This window comes from Cicer arietinum, chromosome 3 (genome assembly GCF_000331145.2).
Source record: "Cicer arietinum cultivar CDC Frontier isolate Library 1 chromosome 3, Cicar.CDCFrontier_v2.0, whole genome shotgun sequence".
NCBI classification, from domain to species: domain Eukaryota; kingdom Viridiplantae; phylum Streptophyta; class Magnoliopsida; order Fabales; family Fabaceae; genus Cicer; species Cicer arietinum.
In genome coordinates this window covers 67,385,054-67,405,643 of record NC_021162.2, presented here as the reverse complement: position 1 = coordinate 67,405,643, position 20,590 = coordinate 67,385,054, and the positions used below count along the sequence as shown (strand labels likewise).

The window sequence follows — 20,590 nt, the reverse complement described above, 5'->3', positions numbered from 1 at the left end:
AAGAAGATAGGCTCAGACCATTTTTAAAACATATTTATTTAAATAGGTCAGCCTATAAAAAAGCCTACTAGTTTTATATATATTTTATTATTTATTAATATTTATTATTATTATATTAATTATATTATTTCCTATTTTAAATTTTATCAATTAAGCAATTACTCAGTAATCATTTCATATTCAGTAGTTGTTCCATATTTGTGTAAGAGGTAATAATAAGTGTGTTTGTTTCAAAAAAGAAAATCTATTATTTGACACAAAAAATTATTTTTTAGGGTTTAAAGGATGTTTGTTTCATATTTTTTAAAAATTATTTCAAATAGGCTTCCAGGCCAGACCAGACTTTTAAAAAGGCCAGACCATGCCAAAAAAAAACATATGATAAGTCGTATGTCAGGCTTATGCCTAAAAAATAAATCGTAGGTCAGACTCAGACATTTCAAAGCCTAGTCTGACCTGATCTATTCCCACCCCTATGCTAAAATAATACCTCGTCCTTCTCCCAATGAATTTTATTTTAAATTTTTACATGTATTAAAATATATAATAATTAATAAACATAATAAATTATTTTATCATATTATCTATTTTATTTATCAATGCATTTTTTTATTATTAATATAAAATATAATAATATTTTAAAATTTATATATAAGATATTTATTGCAAATAATATTAAAAACATAATTAAAAATTATAAATAACGCTCATTTTAATTTTAAAATAATATGTTTTTAAAATTGTAAACGATAATATTATTTTAAAATAATTAGCAGATGTGTGAGTGTGAGTCTAACAAGGTTGTTTGATATATACAAAAATATATTTTGACTTTATTATATATATTGGTACAAAATAGATTCACCCTAATAGATATTTGTGTCATCTCTAGGGGTAGAAATAGATTGGAGTGGGATAGGTTTTGCTAGACTCGAGTTTAACCTTTCAAAAAATTCAAAACATAAGTTTGATATGTGGTATGTCATAGAGTTAATTTTTATATCTGAATATGAATTTGATTGAAGTCTGGTATGACATGTTAACCAATTAAAAGCTTATTTTATTTTAATATTTTTGAATAAGTAATCAAACATATATTTAAATAAATTAATGAGTTAATATGTCAATAAAATTAGGTTCTATTTTGATTTTTAACATCACATTTTAAAGAATATGACTTTATAAATATTATACTTCAAATTATATTTTATAATAACACATTTAAATATGTCAAAAACTAAATAAGGTTGATTTGCGTAAATTACTAAAAGTTGAATATATTACAAAAATAATAAAAAATGTAATATAATAATTATAATAGTAAAAAAATATTATTTATACTTATTTAAATAGGTCTACCTAAAATGCTTATTAGAGGATCCATAGCTTAACTTATTTAACTAATTAAGGTTTTTTAGAAGTATTGACTTTATCTATTTTAAAAAAAAACTTAGTCTGACATAGATTAGAGCGTAGGTATTTATTAATCAATCTAACTTTTTTCCATCTATAATCATCCGCTCCATTGCTTATAGAAAAAATCCTTCATTAAGGAAAAATAACATTTCTTTTCATCACAATGTACTTGAAAGGAATGGTTGCTGTGATTGATTTCCAAAATATGGAGCACTCTCTAATAATAATTTGAAAATTTAACACCATTGACCTCTTTAAATTAGTTATATTTTAATTGTTGACGTGACTAATTTTCTTTCTTCTTCTCATTTCTTCATTAAAACAACTATATATTTTTTTGAAAGATAATGTGTATATATATATATATATATATATATATATATATATATATATATTAATGTTATTAGAGTATAATCTATCTATATAATTAATTTATGTTAAATAACTCAATTGACTATATTTAGGAATATCTCTCATAAAACAGTAATGTTAATTACAAAAAATGGGAAATTTGAATTGGGATCTTTTTAAAATTTTGATTCACGTGCTTCATTTAAATTAACTCAAAATTAATGTTGGTTGAAACATAATGTCTAGAATGTTTTGGATATGTTATAAATAAATAAAACAAATTAGTTTATAATGAAGTGTAATTTATGTGTGCAAATAATTAAAGATAAGGGATATAAATATCACACACAAAAAATATACTAGTTTACCCAACTCGAACTAGTCAAATCCTCACAACTGTAAGATTTTCACTATGTGCTTCATATTTTGTTTCTCCTTCACACTTTATTTTTTGATCACACCTTGATCAATTACCATCTTCGTCTTTCAACATATAAATGATTTTTACAGTCACCTTTCAACCTTGAAAAGATTTTTACAAACACACTAAATCTAACATAAAAGATAGACTTGAGTTACAAATGATGTGTATGATAAAAGTGTTAGGGCATTCAACTCGAGTTATGGGTTTGACCACCGATTTGAACAAACTTGATACTCTTTAAATTTTGGTTTGGATTGTGGAAAATGACCAGTTTTATTTATGTCTTTAAAAGATAATAACTATAATATTCTTGACCACTTATTGAATGTCTGTGAAGTGTTAGTCTTTTGTCTCATAACCATGCTGAGCTTTTTACAAAAAGTGCAACAACAATCTACCTTGTTGTCCTTGCTCATAATTCATCGATATGGAGATTGATCTAGTTATTGATCTTGATGTTGTTTGTATTTTTCGACTTTTAGCTAGACTTTTGGGCTTGTATATTGTTTTGAGTAGTTTTGATATTCATTTATCTTAAGATTTAGATTATAGAAAATGATTCAGTTTACTCATGTCCTTAAAATTAACTAACTAGAATAATCTTGAAAAAACCATAATGATTTTGACTAACCAGAATGGTCTTAATATAAACTAGAATGATAATTTGATAAACCAGAATGATATTTTAATAGACCAAAATGATCTTTTGATAAACTAGAATGGTCTTTTAATAGACCAAAATGATCATTTGATAAACTATTATGATCTTGATAAATCAGAATATTCTATTAATAAATTTATCATCAATCTGAAGATAAATTTGCATGTTTGTTTTTGCAAGTAGGTCTTCAAATCTTGATTTTAATTGCTCACTAAATGTTGGGAAGATCATGTGCAAAATACCAACTGATCTACTAGATTGTTGCTCTTCTAAAAATATCATTTTTGTCAATTGTTATTTAATTGAATAACCAAAACATATTGATGAATGTTCTTCCATCATTCTTTTAACAAATGACTTAATAAATAACTCAATCTTAAAATGATTTATTCTTCAAAGTTGATTCTTGTCATTTTGCCGAACTGATATGACTATTTATGAATGTAATGAACTTTTTCATATGAGAACATTATTTCATAACAATTGAGAATGTATATATGCACTTGTTGATGGTTTCTTACTTGTTCACTTAATCATCTATTTCATAAGATTTGTTGTCATTAAAACAAATAAAAAATGTTTTTACCTTAACATCCCATGCTAACAAGACAAAAATAAGCATGACGATATAGACTTTGTAAGACAAATGACTTAGGGTTTAATTTTTTAAGCTTGGAATGATCTTTTTGAATGTTTGATATATTTTAATAGACTACTTAAATACCAATTTTATATTAATATTTTTAAATAAATGATTTAACATATTTTTACATAACAGAACCAAATAATATGTTAATGAGATAAAAAATATATTTTGAATTTTAATATGACATTTTAAAGAATACAATTTTATATAATATTTTATTTAAATTATGTTTTGTAATAATATAGTTAAGTTTTAAATATATATTGTTATTCTCTATTTTAAAAATTGAAATTTTAATTCCCCAATTTTACAAGTTTCAGTATTTTTTCCATATCTAAATTTAAGGCTTATTTTAACATCTCATATTTAGTAATGCCGTATAATTATATTTGGTTAATCCAATATTGTTTATTTAGATTAATTTTAATTATGTTATTACCCATTAAATTAAATGAGAAATATATAATTACTAAAATGTTTATAGTCATTTTGAAACATAATTAAAGTTATTCCAAAACAACAAGGACACGTCATTAAATGTGATTCCACGACATAAAAAAGTGTAAATTAAATTATGGAAAAAAATCTTAAAACTTTGAAATAGAAAAACTAAAATTTTAAAATAAAAAATGGAAGAACTAAAACTTATTTTAATTATAAAAATAAAATGATGTTAAGTACATTTAAGCATACCTTTTAATATATAAAAAATTAATATATTATTTATATTTACTTAAATATTTCAACTCCATGCATCTAAAAAGATATATATATATATATATATTTTTTAACTTACAAGGTAACTTTTTAACTTAATAGATATTTAAAAAAACTTTGACCTAATTTATTTTTAAAAACTATCTTGTTTGACCAAGATTCCATTCATTGCAGTTTACTATATGTTGAGTTAGCATAATTCATTTATATTTGTTAATTACATTAATTTGATTCACATAATTTGAACTCTACGTTCTGTTCAGTTTCACCCTGATCAACCTGAATCATCTTTGTCTTTTTTGTTTTGAAGTCAATTATCTTTATTTATTTACTATCGACAAATAATATTTTTCTACAAATCATCCTATTCCTTTTTGATAAAAATAATATTTCTTTTTCTGAGAATGACAAAAAAATATTATTTTAAATTCTCAATTTTAACAAGAAGTTATAACCGAGATAATGTGTTTTTGAAGAGAAACAGCATTATTGAGTTGGCTTTGTAACAAAGAGAAAATTAATTAAAAAAAAAAGAAAGAAATGATTAGCAAGAAGAGAGAGAAAGAGACGACGATGGACGAAGTCTCTGCGAAACAAGTTGAGTTTTGACCCTCTCAGCTATCATCGTCAAAAACACATTTTTCCCCTTTCGTTCCACCCTCCCAAACACGCCTTAAATTCTATCTTCTCCATTCTCCAAAACCCCCCAACTTTAAAATCCAATCTCCCAAAGAAAAAAACCTCACCAACTTTTCATTTCTCTTCAAATTTTCTCCTCTCCCCATTTTACCCTTCCACCAAAACCAATTTCCAGATCCAATTCAAACTCAGATCTAACAAAATTGTAAAACGCCATGGGTAATTGTTGCGCTACCCCTCCGGTAACCGGAGAAGAAACAAACAACAACAAAAAGAAAAACAACAAAAAACCTAAAAAGGAAAATCCCTTCGCAATCGATTACAATTTCAACGCGAACAACACGAACTCAAAACTCACCGTTTTGAAGGATCCAACGGGACGCGAAATCGAGGTTCGATACGAGCTAGGTCGTGAACTAGGTCGAGGCGAGTTCGGAATAACGTACCTCTGTACGGACAAAGAAAACGGAGAAGAACTAGCGTGTAAGTCGATATCGAAGAAGAAGCTAAGAACATTGGTGGATATTGAAGATGTTAGGAGAGAAGTTGAAATAATGAAACACATGCCCAAACATCCTAATATTGTTACGTTGAAAGATACTTATGAAGATGATAATGCTGTTCACCTTGTTATGGAGCTTTGTGAAGGTGGTGAACTTTTTGATCGGATTGTTGCGCGTGGTCATTATACTGAACGCGCCGCCGCCGCTGTTACCAAAACCATCGTTGAAGTTGTTCAGGTCTTTATTTCTATTTTTGTTTCTTCTTCTTCTTCTTCTTCTTCTTTTATTCGATCTGATGGTTTTTGATTTGTTTTAGTGCATATTCAATTTGGATTATTATTATTATTATCAGTTTGATTTTATAGATGAAGATTTTGATCAGGACTTTAGATGATAAGTTAATTTAATGTAGTAGTACTTAGTTTTAATAATTTTTTAAAATATATTCAATTTATGTAAGTTTCCTATGCTAAAAATCTCAGCTGGAGTTTAAGTTTTTTTTCTTTCTTTTTTTTTTTTAATGAAGTTGATTTACTGATTTTGATCTTTTAGTAAGTTGAAATTATTTTTGTGCTAGGTAGGATATTTTTTATTTAATAAGTTTATATACTTATTTATTTAATAAGTTACTTTAATTACATGGAGGATTGTTTTATTTTACTTTTTTAATTTTTTTCTGAATACTTGGAGGGTTGTTTTCAGTGGAGATTAATTGGGATGTGTATTATTATTATATTATAATAATAATGGAGTTTATTAATTTTATGTTGTTCTAAAGAGCTGTTTTTGTGAAGATTGTTTTTATTTTATATATATATTCTGATATTAATTGTGTTATTATATGAACAGTAAATACATCATGTTGGTTGATTTAATTGGGAATTGGCTGTGTATAATTTGGTTTTCAGTTTGTATGCTATGTGGATTATTTGTTTTTCATTTGCATTGATGTTCTTGGGTTTGTTACATCTTTTTATGCTGTGGTAAAACGAGAATGTGGTCATGATTGTTTATTTTGTTGTTTGTTTCAGATGTGCCACAAACACGGAGTGATGCATAGGGATCTCAAGCCTGAGAACTTTTTGTTTGCAAATAAGAAGGAGACAGCAGCATTGAAAGCTATAGATTTTGGATTGTCAGTGTTTTTTACACCAGGTAAGGCTTTTGGATGGAAATTAAGTCTGCTTTGTTGCTTGATTTTCATCATATTGCTGGTTTCACGTGTTCGCAATTGACTGAAAGTTTGTCATTTTATGCAGGGGAAAAATTTAATGAGATAGTTGGAAGTCCATATTACATGGCTCCTGAGGTATTGAAGCGAAATTACGGCCCAGAGGTTGATATCTGGAGTGCTGGAGTAATTCTATACATCTTACTTTGTGGTGTCCCTCCATTTTGGGCAGGTTGGTTTTGTCTTCTGAATCATCCTTCCATATTTGAGTCATGATACAGCCCATGCAACAAATGTACTAGTATAATGTACTTACAGAAATTTTTGGAAGAAAAATAAATCTATGTCAATGAATTGTTAAAAGAGGGAGGATTTTATACATTTATCGCTTGCCATCTTTACTTCAGTGCTATAATCTATTTCATCATTATTCATTGCCTTTTCTGTTTGATTTGTCTGATTTTTCTAAATCTTGTCTGTAGAAACTGAGCAAGGAGTTGCACAAGCAATCATACGATCTGTTGTTGATTTCAAAAGGGATCCATGGCCTAAAGTTTCCGATAATGCAAAAGACCTTGTGAAGAGGATGCTAAATCCCGACCCTAAGCGGCGACTTACTGCACAGGAAGTATTAGGTAACATGCAGTTCATATAGAATGCTTTTGAGATATTATATGATTTAGATCACATATACTACTTTCTCCTGAGAAAATTGTATTTTTTTTTTGTCTTAAAATTTTCTAAACAGAAACGTTCAGATTGTAACATTACTTTTTCACTGAATGCAGATCATCCATGGTTACAAAATGCAAAGAAAGCTCCCAATGTTTCATTAGGAGAAACAGTTAGAGCAAGGCTTAAGCAATTTTCCGTAATGAACAAGCTTAAGAAAAGAGCTTTGAGGGTAATTTTCTCAAGAATATTTGAATGTTTCTTGGGGAGTCATCCCTGAAATGTTAATCCTTATGACCATTTTCATGATTCACTCGTGTTCTTTCTACAACTAATATTTCTTGTGTGCACAGGTCATTGCAGAGCATTTGTCAGTAGAAGAAGCTGCTGGACTAAAAGAGGGATTCAAGCTCATGGATACAAGCAACAAAGGCAAGATTAACATTGATGAGCTGCGAATAGGATTGCATAAACTAGGCCATCAAATTCCTGATGCAGATGTCCAGATTCTTATGGAAGCTGTGAGTTTTACGATTACCCTTTATCTGGATTCTTATATCGCCACATTTGATAGTTAAAAAAGTTGCTTAGTCAAATTTGGAGATATATTTCTTTCATTTTTCTATGTAATATGTCAGACCGAATTCAAACTAAGGCAATTTATGTTGGTGTAACTCTATTGGTTAATTTGTAACCCCTAATAGGTTTTTCAAGTTTGAACTGATAATTGATATTTTTGCACAAGCTTGCTTTCTTAACTGTCCCTCAGTTCCATTTTCTTTCTTCCTCAAGAAATTTCCTCATAAAAACACTACTAATATGTACCATTTCTGTTAAATTGTTGTTTAACATACATGCTCTTCGGTCGGTCGCTTCAACTTCTGACATTTAGAGGCTGCTTTTACAGGGCGATGTAGACAGGGATGGACACTTGGATTATGGAGAGTATGTTGCCATTTCAGTTCATTTGAGAAAGATGGGAAATGATGAGCATCTTCACAAAGCCTTCGATTTTTTCGATCAGAACCAAACTGGGTATATTGAGATTGAGGAGCTGCGCAATGCCTTATCTGATGAAATTGAAACAAATAGTGAAGAAGTGATTAGTGCAATTATGCATGACGTGGATACAGATAAGGTCAGTGACTATTTTTACTTCATAGATCAAATTTTGTTCCCTTTTATTTTCTTGTGTTATACTTAAAAAGTATATTTTTGTCGTTTGTTTTATTCAACACAAGCAGAGAGATATCGGACAGCTTTGCTGCATTTTAAAGTTTCTTCATTTTCCTCTTTTGTTTTTTGTGTTTTGGAGGATATCTTAATTAAGTAAAAGTTGTTCAACTCTTGTAATTTTTTGGAACCAGTTTTTGATCATGCCCACTTGAAATTGCAGGATGGAAAGATAAGTTACGAGGAATTTGCTTCAATGATGAAGGCTGGGACAGATTGGAGAAAGGCGTCAAGGCAGTATTCGCGAGAGAGGTTTAACAGTCTCAGCTTGAAATTGATGAAGGATGGGTCATTGCAATTAAACAATGAAAAACAATGACAGTAGAGATGACTTTTCTTTAGAAAAATGCCAAAATTTACTTTTGGAAAAAGAAAACATGATAAAGAAGTCTATTATATTTTTTTAATTTTAACCTTCTCTTCATTGTAATTCTTTTCTCCAACACCCCCCATTTTTGGGTGAAAAAAATTAGGATGTTGGCTCCAGCAGTGTTGCTACGTTGTTTGATGTGTTCTTTTATTTTTACTTTTTCTGGGTTTGTTGAGGTTGTGATAGGAAAGACAGGACAGGGTGGGAGAGTCTTGACAAGTCTTCATTTCTGGTTGTAAATATTTCTAAATTATCACGCTTTTATATTAACGTGTACTATAATTTTTAGGCAAACCTTTCCTTCCATTTTTTATTTTTGTTTGACAATGGGTCAAGCAAGGATTATAATAGGTGTCAGTTTAAGTTTATTAGATATCACTCCACTCAACATGTTATAAGTTCATTAAATATCGGTCCAATCCATATGTTGAAGAGATAAAAAAATTCATAAAAAAAATTCCCAATAAAAAAAGTATTCAAAGTTAAAAAGATTTTAAAATTTTGTGGGTTAAAAGTGGCTTTTAGGTCTACTAAACATCTTTTGATATTTTTCAAAAAACACTTTTAGAAAAAGAATTTCAATTTTTTTGATTTCTTTTGAGAAAAAATGTCAATATTTTTCTCAATTTTTTGAAAAACAAATTGTTTTTTTTCTCTCTCACATATTATAAGATTTCGAAAATTTTTTAAGATTTTTTTTTATTATTCTCAAATTTTCAAAAAAAGAATTTAATTTTTTTTCTAAAATAAATTTTTGGATGAAATTTCTTTTTGAAAATTTTACAAAATAAAAATATCACTTAACAAATCATTAGACTTAATAGTCCTTTCCTTTAGTTCTATTAATAATAATAAAATAATAAATAGAGATTTTGAAATATAATATAATCTAATATTAAGAGTTTTAATAGAAAATATTTAAGACTGATTTTACATTTTGAGGCTTCATTAACAACTCTTCTTGTCCGTGTAATATTTTTTATATATAGTAGTACTACTAATAACAATATTGCTACCAACACCCCCTAATTTACTACCCACACCCCTCAAATGTTTTAAAAAATTAATATTCCCAAATTACCCTCTCCTTCTTCCTCTTCATTAACCTAACTCTTCTTCTTCTTCTTCTTCTTCTTCTTCTTCTTTATTCTATCTTCATCATCTTCATTCAACACATTCTTCATCTTCTTCATTTTATTAAACCTTAACCATCATTATCATTAACCATCTTCATAAATCATCATCAATCATCATTAATTATCATCAATCACCATCAATCCCCATCAATCATCATTAATCATATTCAATATTTTGCTAACATTTACGTGAATTCAATTTCACGTAAGTTTACGTGAACTAAGTTTACGTGAAATTGAGTTCACGTAGGTTTGATTTTCAATCTTCAATTATTTCAAAATCTTAATTCACACGTACGTGAATTAAGATTGCGTATATACTGAGATGTTTACGCAATTTCAGTTCACGTACATGGCTTATTATTCAACATTCAATGATTACGCAATCTTAGTTCACGTAGGTGTACGTGAATTCAGATTGCGTACACTATGAGGATTCAAGTTTCAAACTCCATTGATTACGCAATCTGAGTTCACGTATATGTACGTGAATTCAAATTGCGTAAAGTCTGAGATTTTTAATTTTTTTTAAACATACGTGAACTAAGTTCACGTAACTTCAGAACGTACGTGAACTTAGTTCACGTAAAATACCCAGATTTAAAAATAAAATAAAAAAACATACCTTTTTGTTGGTGAGGTATGACGATTTTTGTATGTGAGTTATGAGGTGCGATGAAAGTTGATAAATGTGAGTTATGAGATAATAAATGTGTAACATTGATGACAGGGGCATTTTAGGTATTTTGATTTTTTTAAATTTTGAGGGGTGTGAATAGCAATTTGGGGGGTGTTGGTAGCAATATTGTACTAATAATGGTGAATGTTAATCTTGTGATGCATATACAATTTACCTTATATATTATGAACTTGTATTACACTATTTACCATTTTTTTAAAAATCAACCATTAAAATTTGATTAGGTAATAAATTAAGTAGCATTTGGTTTCCTTTATCAAATGATCTCATCTTATATCACCATAAATTTAGTTCGTTAATTAAAAGTATTCATTTTGTTTATAATGAAGCCGTAGATATGTTCCTTACATGTTGATATACTCAACAAACTCAAACTAAGGATTCAAAATCAATGTCAATTTTTGTAAGAACCAAATTTAATTAAAAAAAAAAACTTTTACCGATTAAAAATATACTTAAGTATTTCTTTTCTTACCCTATATAATTAAGTCAATTAATGTATATAATTCTATGAGTATGACAATTCCCTCAAACATTTTTGGATCATCACCAGACACTACTAATGTTTGATCTTTGAAAGCCCAATTGTAACTACCTCGTGGGCTAGAAATGAAACGCACCGTTGATAGGCTGGCATATAAATGTCTTTTTTTTTCTTGTTGTTGAAAGATGGCATAAAAATGTTGTAACTGTTAATAGCAATTACATAAATATGATATTTATGAATATGCTATTTTCTTTGAGAATTTCATTTGATTTTTTTTTTTTTTTTTTTTTGTGATATTTGTGAACTTTCAAATTGATGTCTTAGAAATTTAGAACCTAGTTCTTTCTAGGTATTAATTTGGAAGTTGATAAATATAAAAAAAAAAGTCCCAAAGAAATATTTTTTTAAATGATGAATACAAATTTTTATTCAATAATTTTCTTTATGGTATTATTAGCGTGAGCAAATAAATTTTTTGAGATTGTCACTTGAACAGGTGTCATCTATAGATGAATGCCTTATTCAACCAAAAGTTGTCAATTCTAAGCACCCTCCTAAAGCAATTTTTTTTACCCTTTTCCTTATTCCCAACTACATTAAAAAAATCTAATTATGAGGAAAGGAAAAGATACACGTATTAGTATTGAAATTAAAATGATTGCTATGGTTGATCATTAATATTCATTGTACAAACACAAGTCAAATTAGCTAATGAAGACAATGACCTCAATAAATAAACACTATACCCAATATATGCCACGTTCAATCCCCAATCATGCAGGATTAATAATTATTGAAGAATACGTAATTGATTGCTACTGATTTTGATTTGGATGTAACCATCAAATATGTTGCATTCGTGTCCTTTATTTTTTGTTGAAAAAATATCATTCTCGTGTCTTATGAAAGTTGGGCTTGGATGTTTCTAGAGTCAATTACTATTTCACCAATGTTATAAGGCATGAGAACCATCTGCACAAATAAAATTCCATCTTTAGAAAATTAAACATGAAATATTTTTATAAAGATGTATTAGAAAAAAAAAGTAACAACGAAGGATATACTATACGTAATGATTTAGTTCGTATACCACTCTACGTTGCGAAGATTTTGTTTATAAACAGCACAATTATTTTAGCGTTTTTTAATTTAATTTCACATGGTATTCTTTTTTATTTGATTATTTATTTAATTTTGTTATAAAAATATAAAAAAATAAAAATATAATTTATTTGAAGATTGGAGTTATAAATTTGATAAATTTTATATTATATTGAAGATGATTAATAATTATATTGAAGATGATAATTAATTTTATAAATTTTATTTTAAAATTTTGATAAATTTTTGTAAAAAAATAATAACATTGTTAACATTTTAAAATATAAAAAATTAAATTATTTATTTAAAACTAAATAAATGACTAAATAAAAAATTTAATTATTATATGAAATTAATTTAAAAGATTGTATAAACAATTATGTCTTTATAAATAATACAAAATAAATATTAATCAAATCATTTTAATTTCTCTTACTAACAAGCTTTAGAATTAACTCATCTATATTTCTTGAAATAAATAATTGCCTAAACTATTTTTTATCATTAATTTTTATTTAATCTTTTAATCTTTTATTTTTAAAAATTTATTTTAGTCATTACATTTTTAAAATAAATAAGTTTTTTGTCTCTCGCAATAAGTTACATATGAAATACAAAAAATGACAACATTTCAGTTATTGTCTGAAATGATATAATTATTGTCCCTATTAACATAAAAAAATAGTCCAGATTATCTTTAAATCATTAAAATTATGTTTAAATTATTGTCTTCTTTCAAAATTCCAAAATAAAAATTCTATATAACTAAAGACGGTGTAATGGTACAACTTTTGTTGCTGCATTTCTATTGGCCCTCAATTCCTACCAAATCTTGAACATTTTGGCATATGACCAAAAATAATTATTTATCTTAAATATAAAATAAAATAAATAAAAAGATAATATATTTAATTTAAATATTAAATACAAAATAGTTTGCAAGTGTACATTGCTTCTAGTCTAAAACATTTGGACTCATATACAATATGATCAGTATCTCATGCGTCCTCAATGATATTGCTGATACCCATTTTCCCAACATCAATTATATATATATATATATATATATATATATATATATATATATATTGAAGTAGCATCATAGAAATATTGGTTAAAAATATATATAATGCATTTTATTGAATGATTTTCATTTCAATAGTCTTTTTTTTTGTTGTTGACAAAATAAACTTTTTTTTGATAGATTACAAAATAGTCTTCTTTTATTTTTGAAAGAAACAAAACAGTCTTCTTACTTAAAGAAAGGAAATATTGAATATTACATTTTTCTAAACATTAATATTTATATTTATATTTATCTTTTAAACATTAATTTATATATTTATCTTACACATAAAATTGAAATGTCTTTTTATCTTTTCTACGTATGATATAATTATCATTAAATTTTTTTAAAATTATATGAGATTTTAAATTTAAACTTGAGACATGATATTTAATTAATTAATATTGATATTTTGTTAGTTAAATTGAGATTTAAAGTCAAATTTAAATATTATATTGAATAATTTTAGTAAAAAAAGAATGTTATTGGATAATTAAAATAATTTTTAATTAAATATTTATCATATGATAAAAAATAAAATATTATTTAAAAATAAGTTTATAATGATTAAAAATATCTAATAAGATACTTACTATATTCAATAGTATTTCGAAAGAAAAATTGTTGTTTAAATTAAGATAGAACGGGGAACCAACACATGTCATAGTATCATAAACTTCTATAATATTTTTTAATATTAATATTCAATTATAATTTTTGGTGTCTATATTTTATTTTTTGGGAATTTTATATAATATTTTATAATTAATAATTTTTTGACTTAATATATTAAAATCTTAAACACATTTAAAAATCAAGTAAAATAAAAAAAGTATTTATTTGAAATCTAATTTGTTTTATTTTTTTGAAGCACATCAATCATATCTTAAAATTTCTCTTAAATTCTTATATATTGTGTATTTAAATTTTTTTTAATTTGTTAAATTGTAGTTTTAACTCGATCACCCTTGCCCTATATTTCGATATACTATTAATTAAATTAAATATTCACAAGTAGTATATAAAAAGTATAAATAATACTTTAATAGAATTTTTTTAAAACTTTTTTAACATTATTATAGAAAATAATAGAAATTAGTAAAAAATAGAAGGTATTTTGATTGATAATTTAATTTAATAGTTTTGAAACAATTATGATGAGACATCCACTATGACTCCTAGTTCCCAAAATCTCAGATGCATGAGTAGCAGCAGTTTCGAGGTGATCTTACCCAATAGTTTTGCGTGCCATTTCTTCATTAATGTTTTAAAAACATTGTACTATATGTCAATACACAAATGGTATTATAGAATCTGGACTGGTGATTGCATAATCCAGATCCAAGATGATATTGATTTAAGAAAAATAAAAAATTATCCTCAACGAACTCTCAGTGGCGGCAATGAACCCTCATACGCCCATTCGTCATTTCCATTTAGTTTAAGTTTTATATATAAACTATTAGTTGCCATTTCAATTACATACATTCTAATAAAATATTGTTATTTGGGATGAAATTAGATGTGATTAATTTTCTATAATATTTTTAACAATTTATTATCTAGTTTTATCTATTTCTATTTCTGTGATGAATAATTAAAACTGTTATCCTAAATGTCTAGATAGATATCTTGCCGACAGTGTGCCATAATTATGTCACAAAGTGTCTATAATGTAAATACTTAGTAGTATCCTACATGAGTTAAGCCACTCCTATTTTAAAAAAATAATGTGATTGTGAGGTCATAATAGATACTGGTGTGACCCAAACTTAAAACTATGTGTATGAATGATGTAGTGAATGACTAGATTGATAACTAGTTTAAATTATTTTTTGGTTAAAATCCAAAATTTATAAATTTAGAAACCGTATATTCTTGCCAAAATTTATTGTTCCCTAAATTCTAAATGGAGAGATTTTAGATTTTTTTTAGTCTGACGTCACATTATGTAGAAAAATAGTAGATTATGATTGAATAATGGAAGAGAAACCCAAGTCGATAATGACAAACATGATATTTGAAGCGCTACTGTGAGAGAAGTTTTAATAGAAATAATTTCTATCAATCATTATCATGAAAATAATAAAAATAAAATGACGGGAAGGGTGATTCCACGTGTAAAAATCGTGAGGCCTAGAAGTTGCTCGATGATTAGCATAAAAAGTAGTATAAATACCCATCTCTCGCTTTCTCTTCTTCCATTCAAATCTTAAACTAATTAATCAATTAACACTGACCTGAGTTCGTAGTTTCGTGCTTGCTTGTTTCATTCAAGGAAAGAGCATTCCCTCCTGGAATGCACTTCTCCTCTTTGTTCAATTAATTAATTACACTCCTTATACGGTATGTTCGGTTCCTTGTATTAATTAATTAGAATCACAATTTATTAGGTAGAAATGTGGTTTTATTGTTTTCATATAATGATTCAGTGATCAACAACTGGTGAAAGATGACGGTGACACCTAAAATCTCAGTTAACGATGGAAACTTGGTTGTTCATGGCAAGACCATACTGAAAGGAGTACCAGAAAACATTGTCCTCACTCCAGGTTCTGGCAATGGCCTTCTTACCGGTGCATTTATTGGTGCTACTGCTTCCCATACCAAAAGCCTCCATGTCTTTCCCATTGGTATCTTAGAGTAAGTTCTTCTATACCTTTATGTTCTCTTTTCATGCTAAATAATCAAACACTGCTAATTTATTTTACTTTTTTTTTTACAGGGGTCTCAGGTTCATGTGTTGTTTCCGGTTCAAGCTATGGTGGATGACGCAGAGAATGGGAACTTGTGGGAGGGATATTCCTCTAGAGACCCAATTCATGCTCATAGAGACCAAACACACCGAAGGTGAACCCCAAGATTCTCCTATCATCTACACTGTCTTGCTTCCTCTATTGGAAGGTCCATTCCGAGCTGTTCTACAAGGCAATGAAAATTGCGAAATCGAGATTTGCCTTGAAAGTGGTGAGTAACTCTTATCATCAAAAATATTGTTTAGTGTTAGGAAACATGAAACTTATAATTTAGTTTCTTCCAGTCATCCAAATTTTGTGGGGTGGAGCTGTCATTAATGCAAATAGAATTGGGGCTGGATAATCCTCTTGATGATTATCAATCCATTGAATCATACAAATGGAGTTTATAGCTTTGGACAAATTATATATAAGGTGGCGTCGCAAACTCTTTTGGTATGTGCTTTCGTTTTGCAGGAGATCATGCTGTTGAGACTAATCAAGGCCTTCACATGGTTTACATGCATGCTGGCACCAACCCTTTTGAAGTCATCAACCAAGCTGTCAAGTAAGACATTTTCCGCGTAAACTCTTCTACTAGTGTCCCCATGATCGTTTTAACTGATTCAACATCATATTACCTGGCCTTGTTTGCATAATGGAGATTAGAGTTTGCTCTTCATTTGGTGAACATTAGAATTTGTATGTTGATAATTGTAGTTTTACTGATTCCTTTTTCTGTTTTATCTGTTAAGGGCTGTGGAAAAGCACATGCAAACATTTCATCATCGTGAGAAGAAAAGGGTAAGACCCTCTTCCTTGAAGTATTACCGATGACTATACAAGTGTGAGAAGTTAGTGTATCTTATTCATCTTTTAACCTTGTTTGGTTGGTTTTATTTGTTTATGCAGCTGCCATCTTTTCTTGATTGGTTTGGTTGGTGCACATGGGATGCTTTCTATACTGATGTAACAGCTGAGGGTGTTGAGGAAGGCTTGAAAAGGTAATTAGTGAGAAAATGGTATAATGTTCGTTTCGTACGAATGGAATTAAGGGGAGTTTTTGAAGATTAACTAGAAAATGAAATTTGGTTAATGTAAATGCAGTCTATCAGAGGGAGGTACACCTCCACGATTCCTCATCATAGACGATGGTTGGCAACAGATTGAAAGTAAAGCAAAGGATCCCGGCTGTGTTGTGCAAGAAGGAGCACAGTAAGACATATCTCCTTTTTTTATTTTTTATCACTAAATGTTAGTATATTAGTTGCCATGTTAGTATTTTGTCATTGATTAGAGTTTGAATTTGAACTCTGGTCTTTTAACTCTGTCAACATCTTGAAACCTTAAGTTATTTTCAATTCAATAACTATATCTCAATTAAGGATTCTATATACATGCATACTAAAGAATAGAATACGTGTTCTTTGGCGTCTAATCTGATTAAAGTACTTGCTATTGATATGTCTGAAATTGTAATTATCATTGCAGGTTTGCTACTAGGTTGACTGGGATTAAAGAGAATGCTAAATTTCAAAAGAATAAGAATGGACAGAACGACGAACAAATACCAGGTCTTAAACATCTAGTAGATGGAGTAAAGAAACATCACAATGTCAAGTATGGTCCTAGTTCCTTAAAATAATTTCGTGGTGAATTCTCTTTTCTATGTTAGAGAAGCATTGCTTGATAAGTAGATTGACCAATTAATAATCTGAACTCTTAATTGGTTATTCTGTTGATGGGCAGAGATGTTTATGTATGGCATGCACTAGCTGGTTATTGGGGTGGAGTGAAGCCAGCAGCAACTGGCATGGAACATTATGACACCGCCCTGGCGTACCCAGTGCAGTCACCAGGAGTACTTGGAAACCAACCGGACATTGTCATGGACAGCTTGGCTGTGCATGGTCTTGGTCTAGTACATCCAAAGAAGGTTTTCAACTTCTACAATGAACTCCATGCTTACTTAGCATCATGTGGAGTAGATGGAGTGAAGGTAGATGTACAAAACATTATTGAGACCCTTGGTGCTGGACACGGTGGTCGAGTCTCGCTTACACGCAGCTATCATCATGCGCTTGAGGCTTCCATTGCTCGTAACTTTGCTGACAATGGATGCATTGCGTGTATGTGTCACAACACTGATGGACTTTACAGTGCTAAGCAGACTGCTATTGTGAGAGCCTCTGATGATTTTTACCCGCATGATCCTGCTTCTCACACCATCCATATTTCTTCTGTTGCATACAATTCGCTTTTCCTTGGAGAATTTATGCAACCAGATTGGGACATGTTCCATGTAAGTGACAGTGAATTGATCAACAATTGTAATTTAGTTAGTGCTTGCTTTTCAAGAAGTTAATTTTTCTTCATTCTAACGAAAAAATCTGGAATTTCAGAGTTTGCATCCAGCAGCAGAATATCATGCAGCAGCTCGTGCAATCGGTGGATGTCCAATTTATGTCAGGTACAGCAATATGCAATTGCAAATCTGTTCTTTATACATATACATCATATGTGCATAAATATAACAGGCATGTTTTATTTTTTGGGGATTTTACAGTGATAAGCCAGGCAACCACAATTTTGATCTTCTTAAGAAGCTGGTTCTCGCTGATGGTTCAGTTCTTCGTGCACAGCTACCTGGCAGGCCTACCCGTGACTGTCTCTTTGTTGATCCGGCGAGAGATAGGACTAGGTTTGTTTTTATTTAACTCTTAACATAATATCTGTGATCTTTTTGAAGATATGTTTCTTAGACATAAACTTAGGAGTTGTTCGTTAACCGAGTTTGTAATTTTCAGCTTGCTCAAAATATGGAACATGAACAAATGTACTGGAGTTGTTGGTGTATTTAACTGCCAAGGTGCTGGGTGGTGCAAGGTAGAGAAGAAAACTCGCATCCACGATACATCTCCTGGTACACTCACTAGCTCTGTCAGTGCCTCTGATGTTGATCAAATCAACCAAGTAGCTGGTGTTGAATGGCATGGGGAGACTATTGTTTATGCTTACAGATCAGGTACTATTAATTAGTTACAAGTAATTTAACATATGAATTGAATCTTGTTAGAAAAGAAACCTTGACTAAAAAACATATGAGATTTGATCCTGGAGTTCAGTCAACTGTGTTTGTATCTTCTACTGTAGAGTTATTATGATTCAAGTTTTGGGTTACATGTTACAACTTCTGTCTAAGTACTACGGTACAGTTCAAAGTTCTGGAAATAAGCTACAATCATCATGAAATTCCCCTCCATTTTTCAGGTGAGGTGATACGGCTACCAAAAGGGGTTTCGATTCCAGTGACACTAAAGGTTCTGGAGTTTGAACTTTTCCATTTCTGTCCAATCCAAGTAAGAGTTCACCATCAAGCTTATGCAATACTACTTCACTGGTTTGTGGATTTTTTCTGCCTTTGGTTTAGCTATACTAACTGATGCAATATTTTTCATTGGACAGGAAATAGCACCAAGTATATCATTTGCCGCAATAGGCCTAATGGATATGTTCAACACTGGAGGAGCTGTGGAAGAGGTTGAAATCCATAAAGCCTCCGACAACAAACAAGAACTATTCGACGGCGAGGTTGTATCTGAACTGACAACTTCTCTCAGTCCTAACCGAACGAAAACAGCAACTGTTGCTCTAAAGGTCAGAGGAAGTGGCAAGTTTGGAGTTTACTCTTCTCAGCATCCACTTCAATGTGCAGTCGATGGCATTGATACCGATTTCAACTATGACTCAGAAACCGGGTTGACAACCTTCTCCATCCCAGTTCCTCAAGAGGGGATGTATAGATGGTCGATAGAGATTCAAATTTGAGTCATGAACACATGGCATTTAAGTGAATTGTGTAGGTAAAGGGGTTTTGTTGTAATATCTACACATTTGGTACCATTTAGTTGAAAGATGGGTAAAAGGGTTTTGTTGTAATAATAAGTAGACAAGACATCTATTTGTTGCAAGGAGTGGGGGAAAGTGTGTTTTTTTAGGGTTGTTATTGTAACTTGTAACGTAAGTAATGTAGCTGAGGGAGTTGCAAGTCATCAGCTGGTGAGAGGAAAGATGTTCTTCTCCCATGGAATGTAATATGTTTTGTTTCTTTAAAATAAAATGTTCCCATGTTTGAAAATTTGAGTGCATTTTTCTTATTTCATCATAAAATGGTTTTAGTAATAATAAACAAGTAAACAGAGGAGCAGAGCTTATGATTCAGAGGGTTTGCTTGAAATGTGGTTGGAATTGGAAATAAGATTGAATAAGTAATTTGTATAGCTAGTACTTGTTACATTTCCCAAGGAACCTGTAATTAACTGCTAGAAAATATTGTTAATTGGTTCATATAGAAATTGCCTATTTTATTGTTCAAAAAATTAGGTAACATTTAGTCTTCTAAACAGGACATCGCGGAAGACTGTTGTTGATCATACTCCACGTGACTATCTAATTATATGAAAAAACTTTTCTTTTGTAAAAACTAGTTCGTAACCCGTGCGTCGCACGGTAACAACGATTTTAATAAATAAATTATTATATTAGTTTATATATATATATAT

At 29.2% G+C, this 20,590-nt stretch overlaps 2 protein-coding genes across 2 annotated transcripts; both read left to right on the top strand.

The window, feature by feature from the left end:
- Window positions 1-4,959: 4,959 nt before the first annotated feature.
- On the top strand, window positions 4,960-9,109 carry CDPK2 (calcium-dependent protein kinase 32-like). Its single transcript, NM_001279194.3, has 8 exons — window positions 4,960-5,594; window positions 6,389-6,512; window positions 6,617-6,760; window positions 7,011-7,163; window positions 7,317-7,432; window positions 7,554-7,721; window positions 8,108-8,338; window positions 8,597-9,109. The coding sequence occupies exons 1-8, from the start codon at window positions 5,070-5,072 to the stop codon at window positions 8,750-8,752; spliced, it is 1,617 nt and encodes a 538-aa protein (NP_001266123.3). The 5' UTR covers window positions 4,960-5,069; the 3' UTR covers window positions 8,753-9,109.
- Window positions 9,110-15,495: 6,386 nt separating this feature from the next.
- LOC101513461 (probable galactinol--sucrose galactosyltransferase 2) lies at window positions 15,496-20,166 on the top strand. Its single transcript, XM_012713836.3, has 14 exons — window positions 15,496-15,639; window positions 15,726-15,936; window positions 16,019-16,260; window positions 16,506-16,596; window positions 16,784-16,832; window positions 16,941-17,032; window positions 17,136-17,243; window positions 17,520-17,648; window positions 17,778-18,330; window positions 18,431-18,498; window positions 18,595-18,729; window positions 18,836-19,053; window positions 19,299-19,387; window positions 19,494-20,166. The coding sequence occupies exons 2-14, from the start codon at window positions 15,746-15,748 to the stop codon at window positions 19,854-19,856; spliced, it is 2,328 nt and encodes a 775-aa protein (XP_012569290.1). The 5' UTR covers window positions 15,496-15,639; window positions 15,726-15,745; the 3' UTR covers window positions 19,857-20,166.
- Window positions 20,167-20,590: the final 424 nt, after the last annotated feature.

What these genes read in the sequence shown, in the direction of transcription:
- CDPK2 (NM_001279194.3), top strand. Translation starts at nt 5,070, where the DNA reads ATGGGTAATTGTTGCGCTACCCCTCCGGTAACCGGAGAAGAAACAAAC. An exon ending in CCATCGTTGAAGTTGTTCAG is followed by an intron (nt 5,595 to 6,388) that starts GTCTTTATTTCT and finishes TGTTTGTTTCAG; the next exon opens with ATGTGCCACAAACACGGAGT. An exon ending in TTAAGAAAAGAGCTTTGAGG is followed by an intron (nt 7,433 to 7,553) that starts GTAATTTTCTCA and finishes TTGTGTGCACAG; the next exon opens with GTCATTGCAGAGCATTTGTC.
- LOC101513461 (XM_012713836.3), top strand. Translation starts at nt 15,746, where the DNA reads ATGACGGTGACACCTAAAATCTCAGTTAACGATGGAAACTTGGTTGTT. An exon ending in CGAGATTTGCCTTGAAAGTG is followed by an intron (nt 16,261 to 16,505) that starts GTGAGTAACTCT and finishes TTCGTTTTGCAG; the next exon opens with GAGATCATGCTGTTGAGACT. An exon ending in GTTGAGGAAGGCTTGAAAAG is followed by an intron (nt 17,033 to 17,135) that starts GTAATTAGTGAG and finishes ATGTAAATGCAG; the next exon opens with TCTATCAGAGGGAGGTACAC.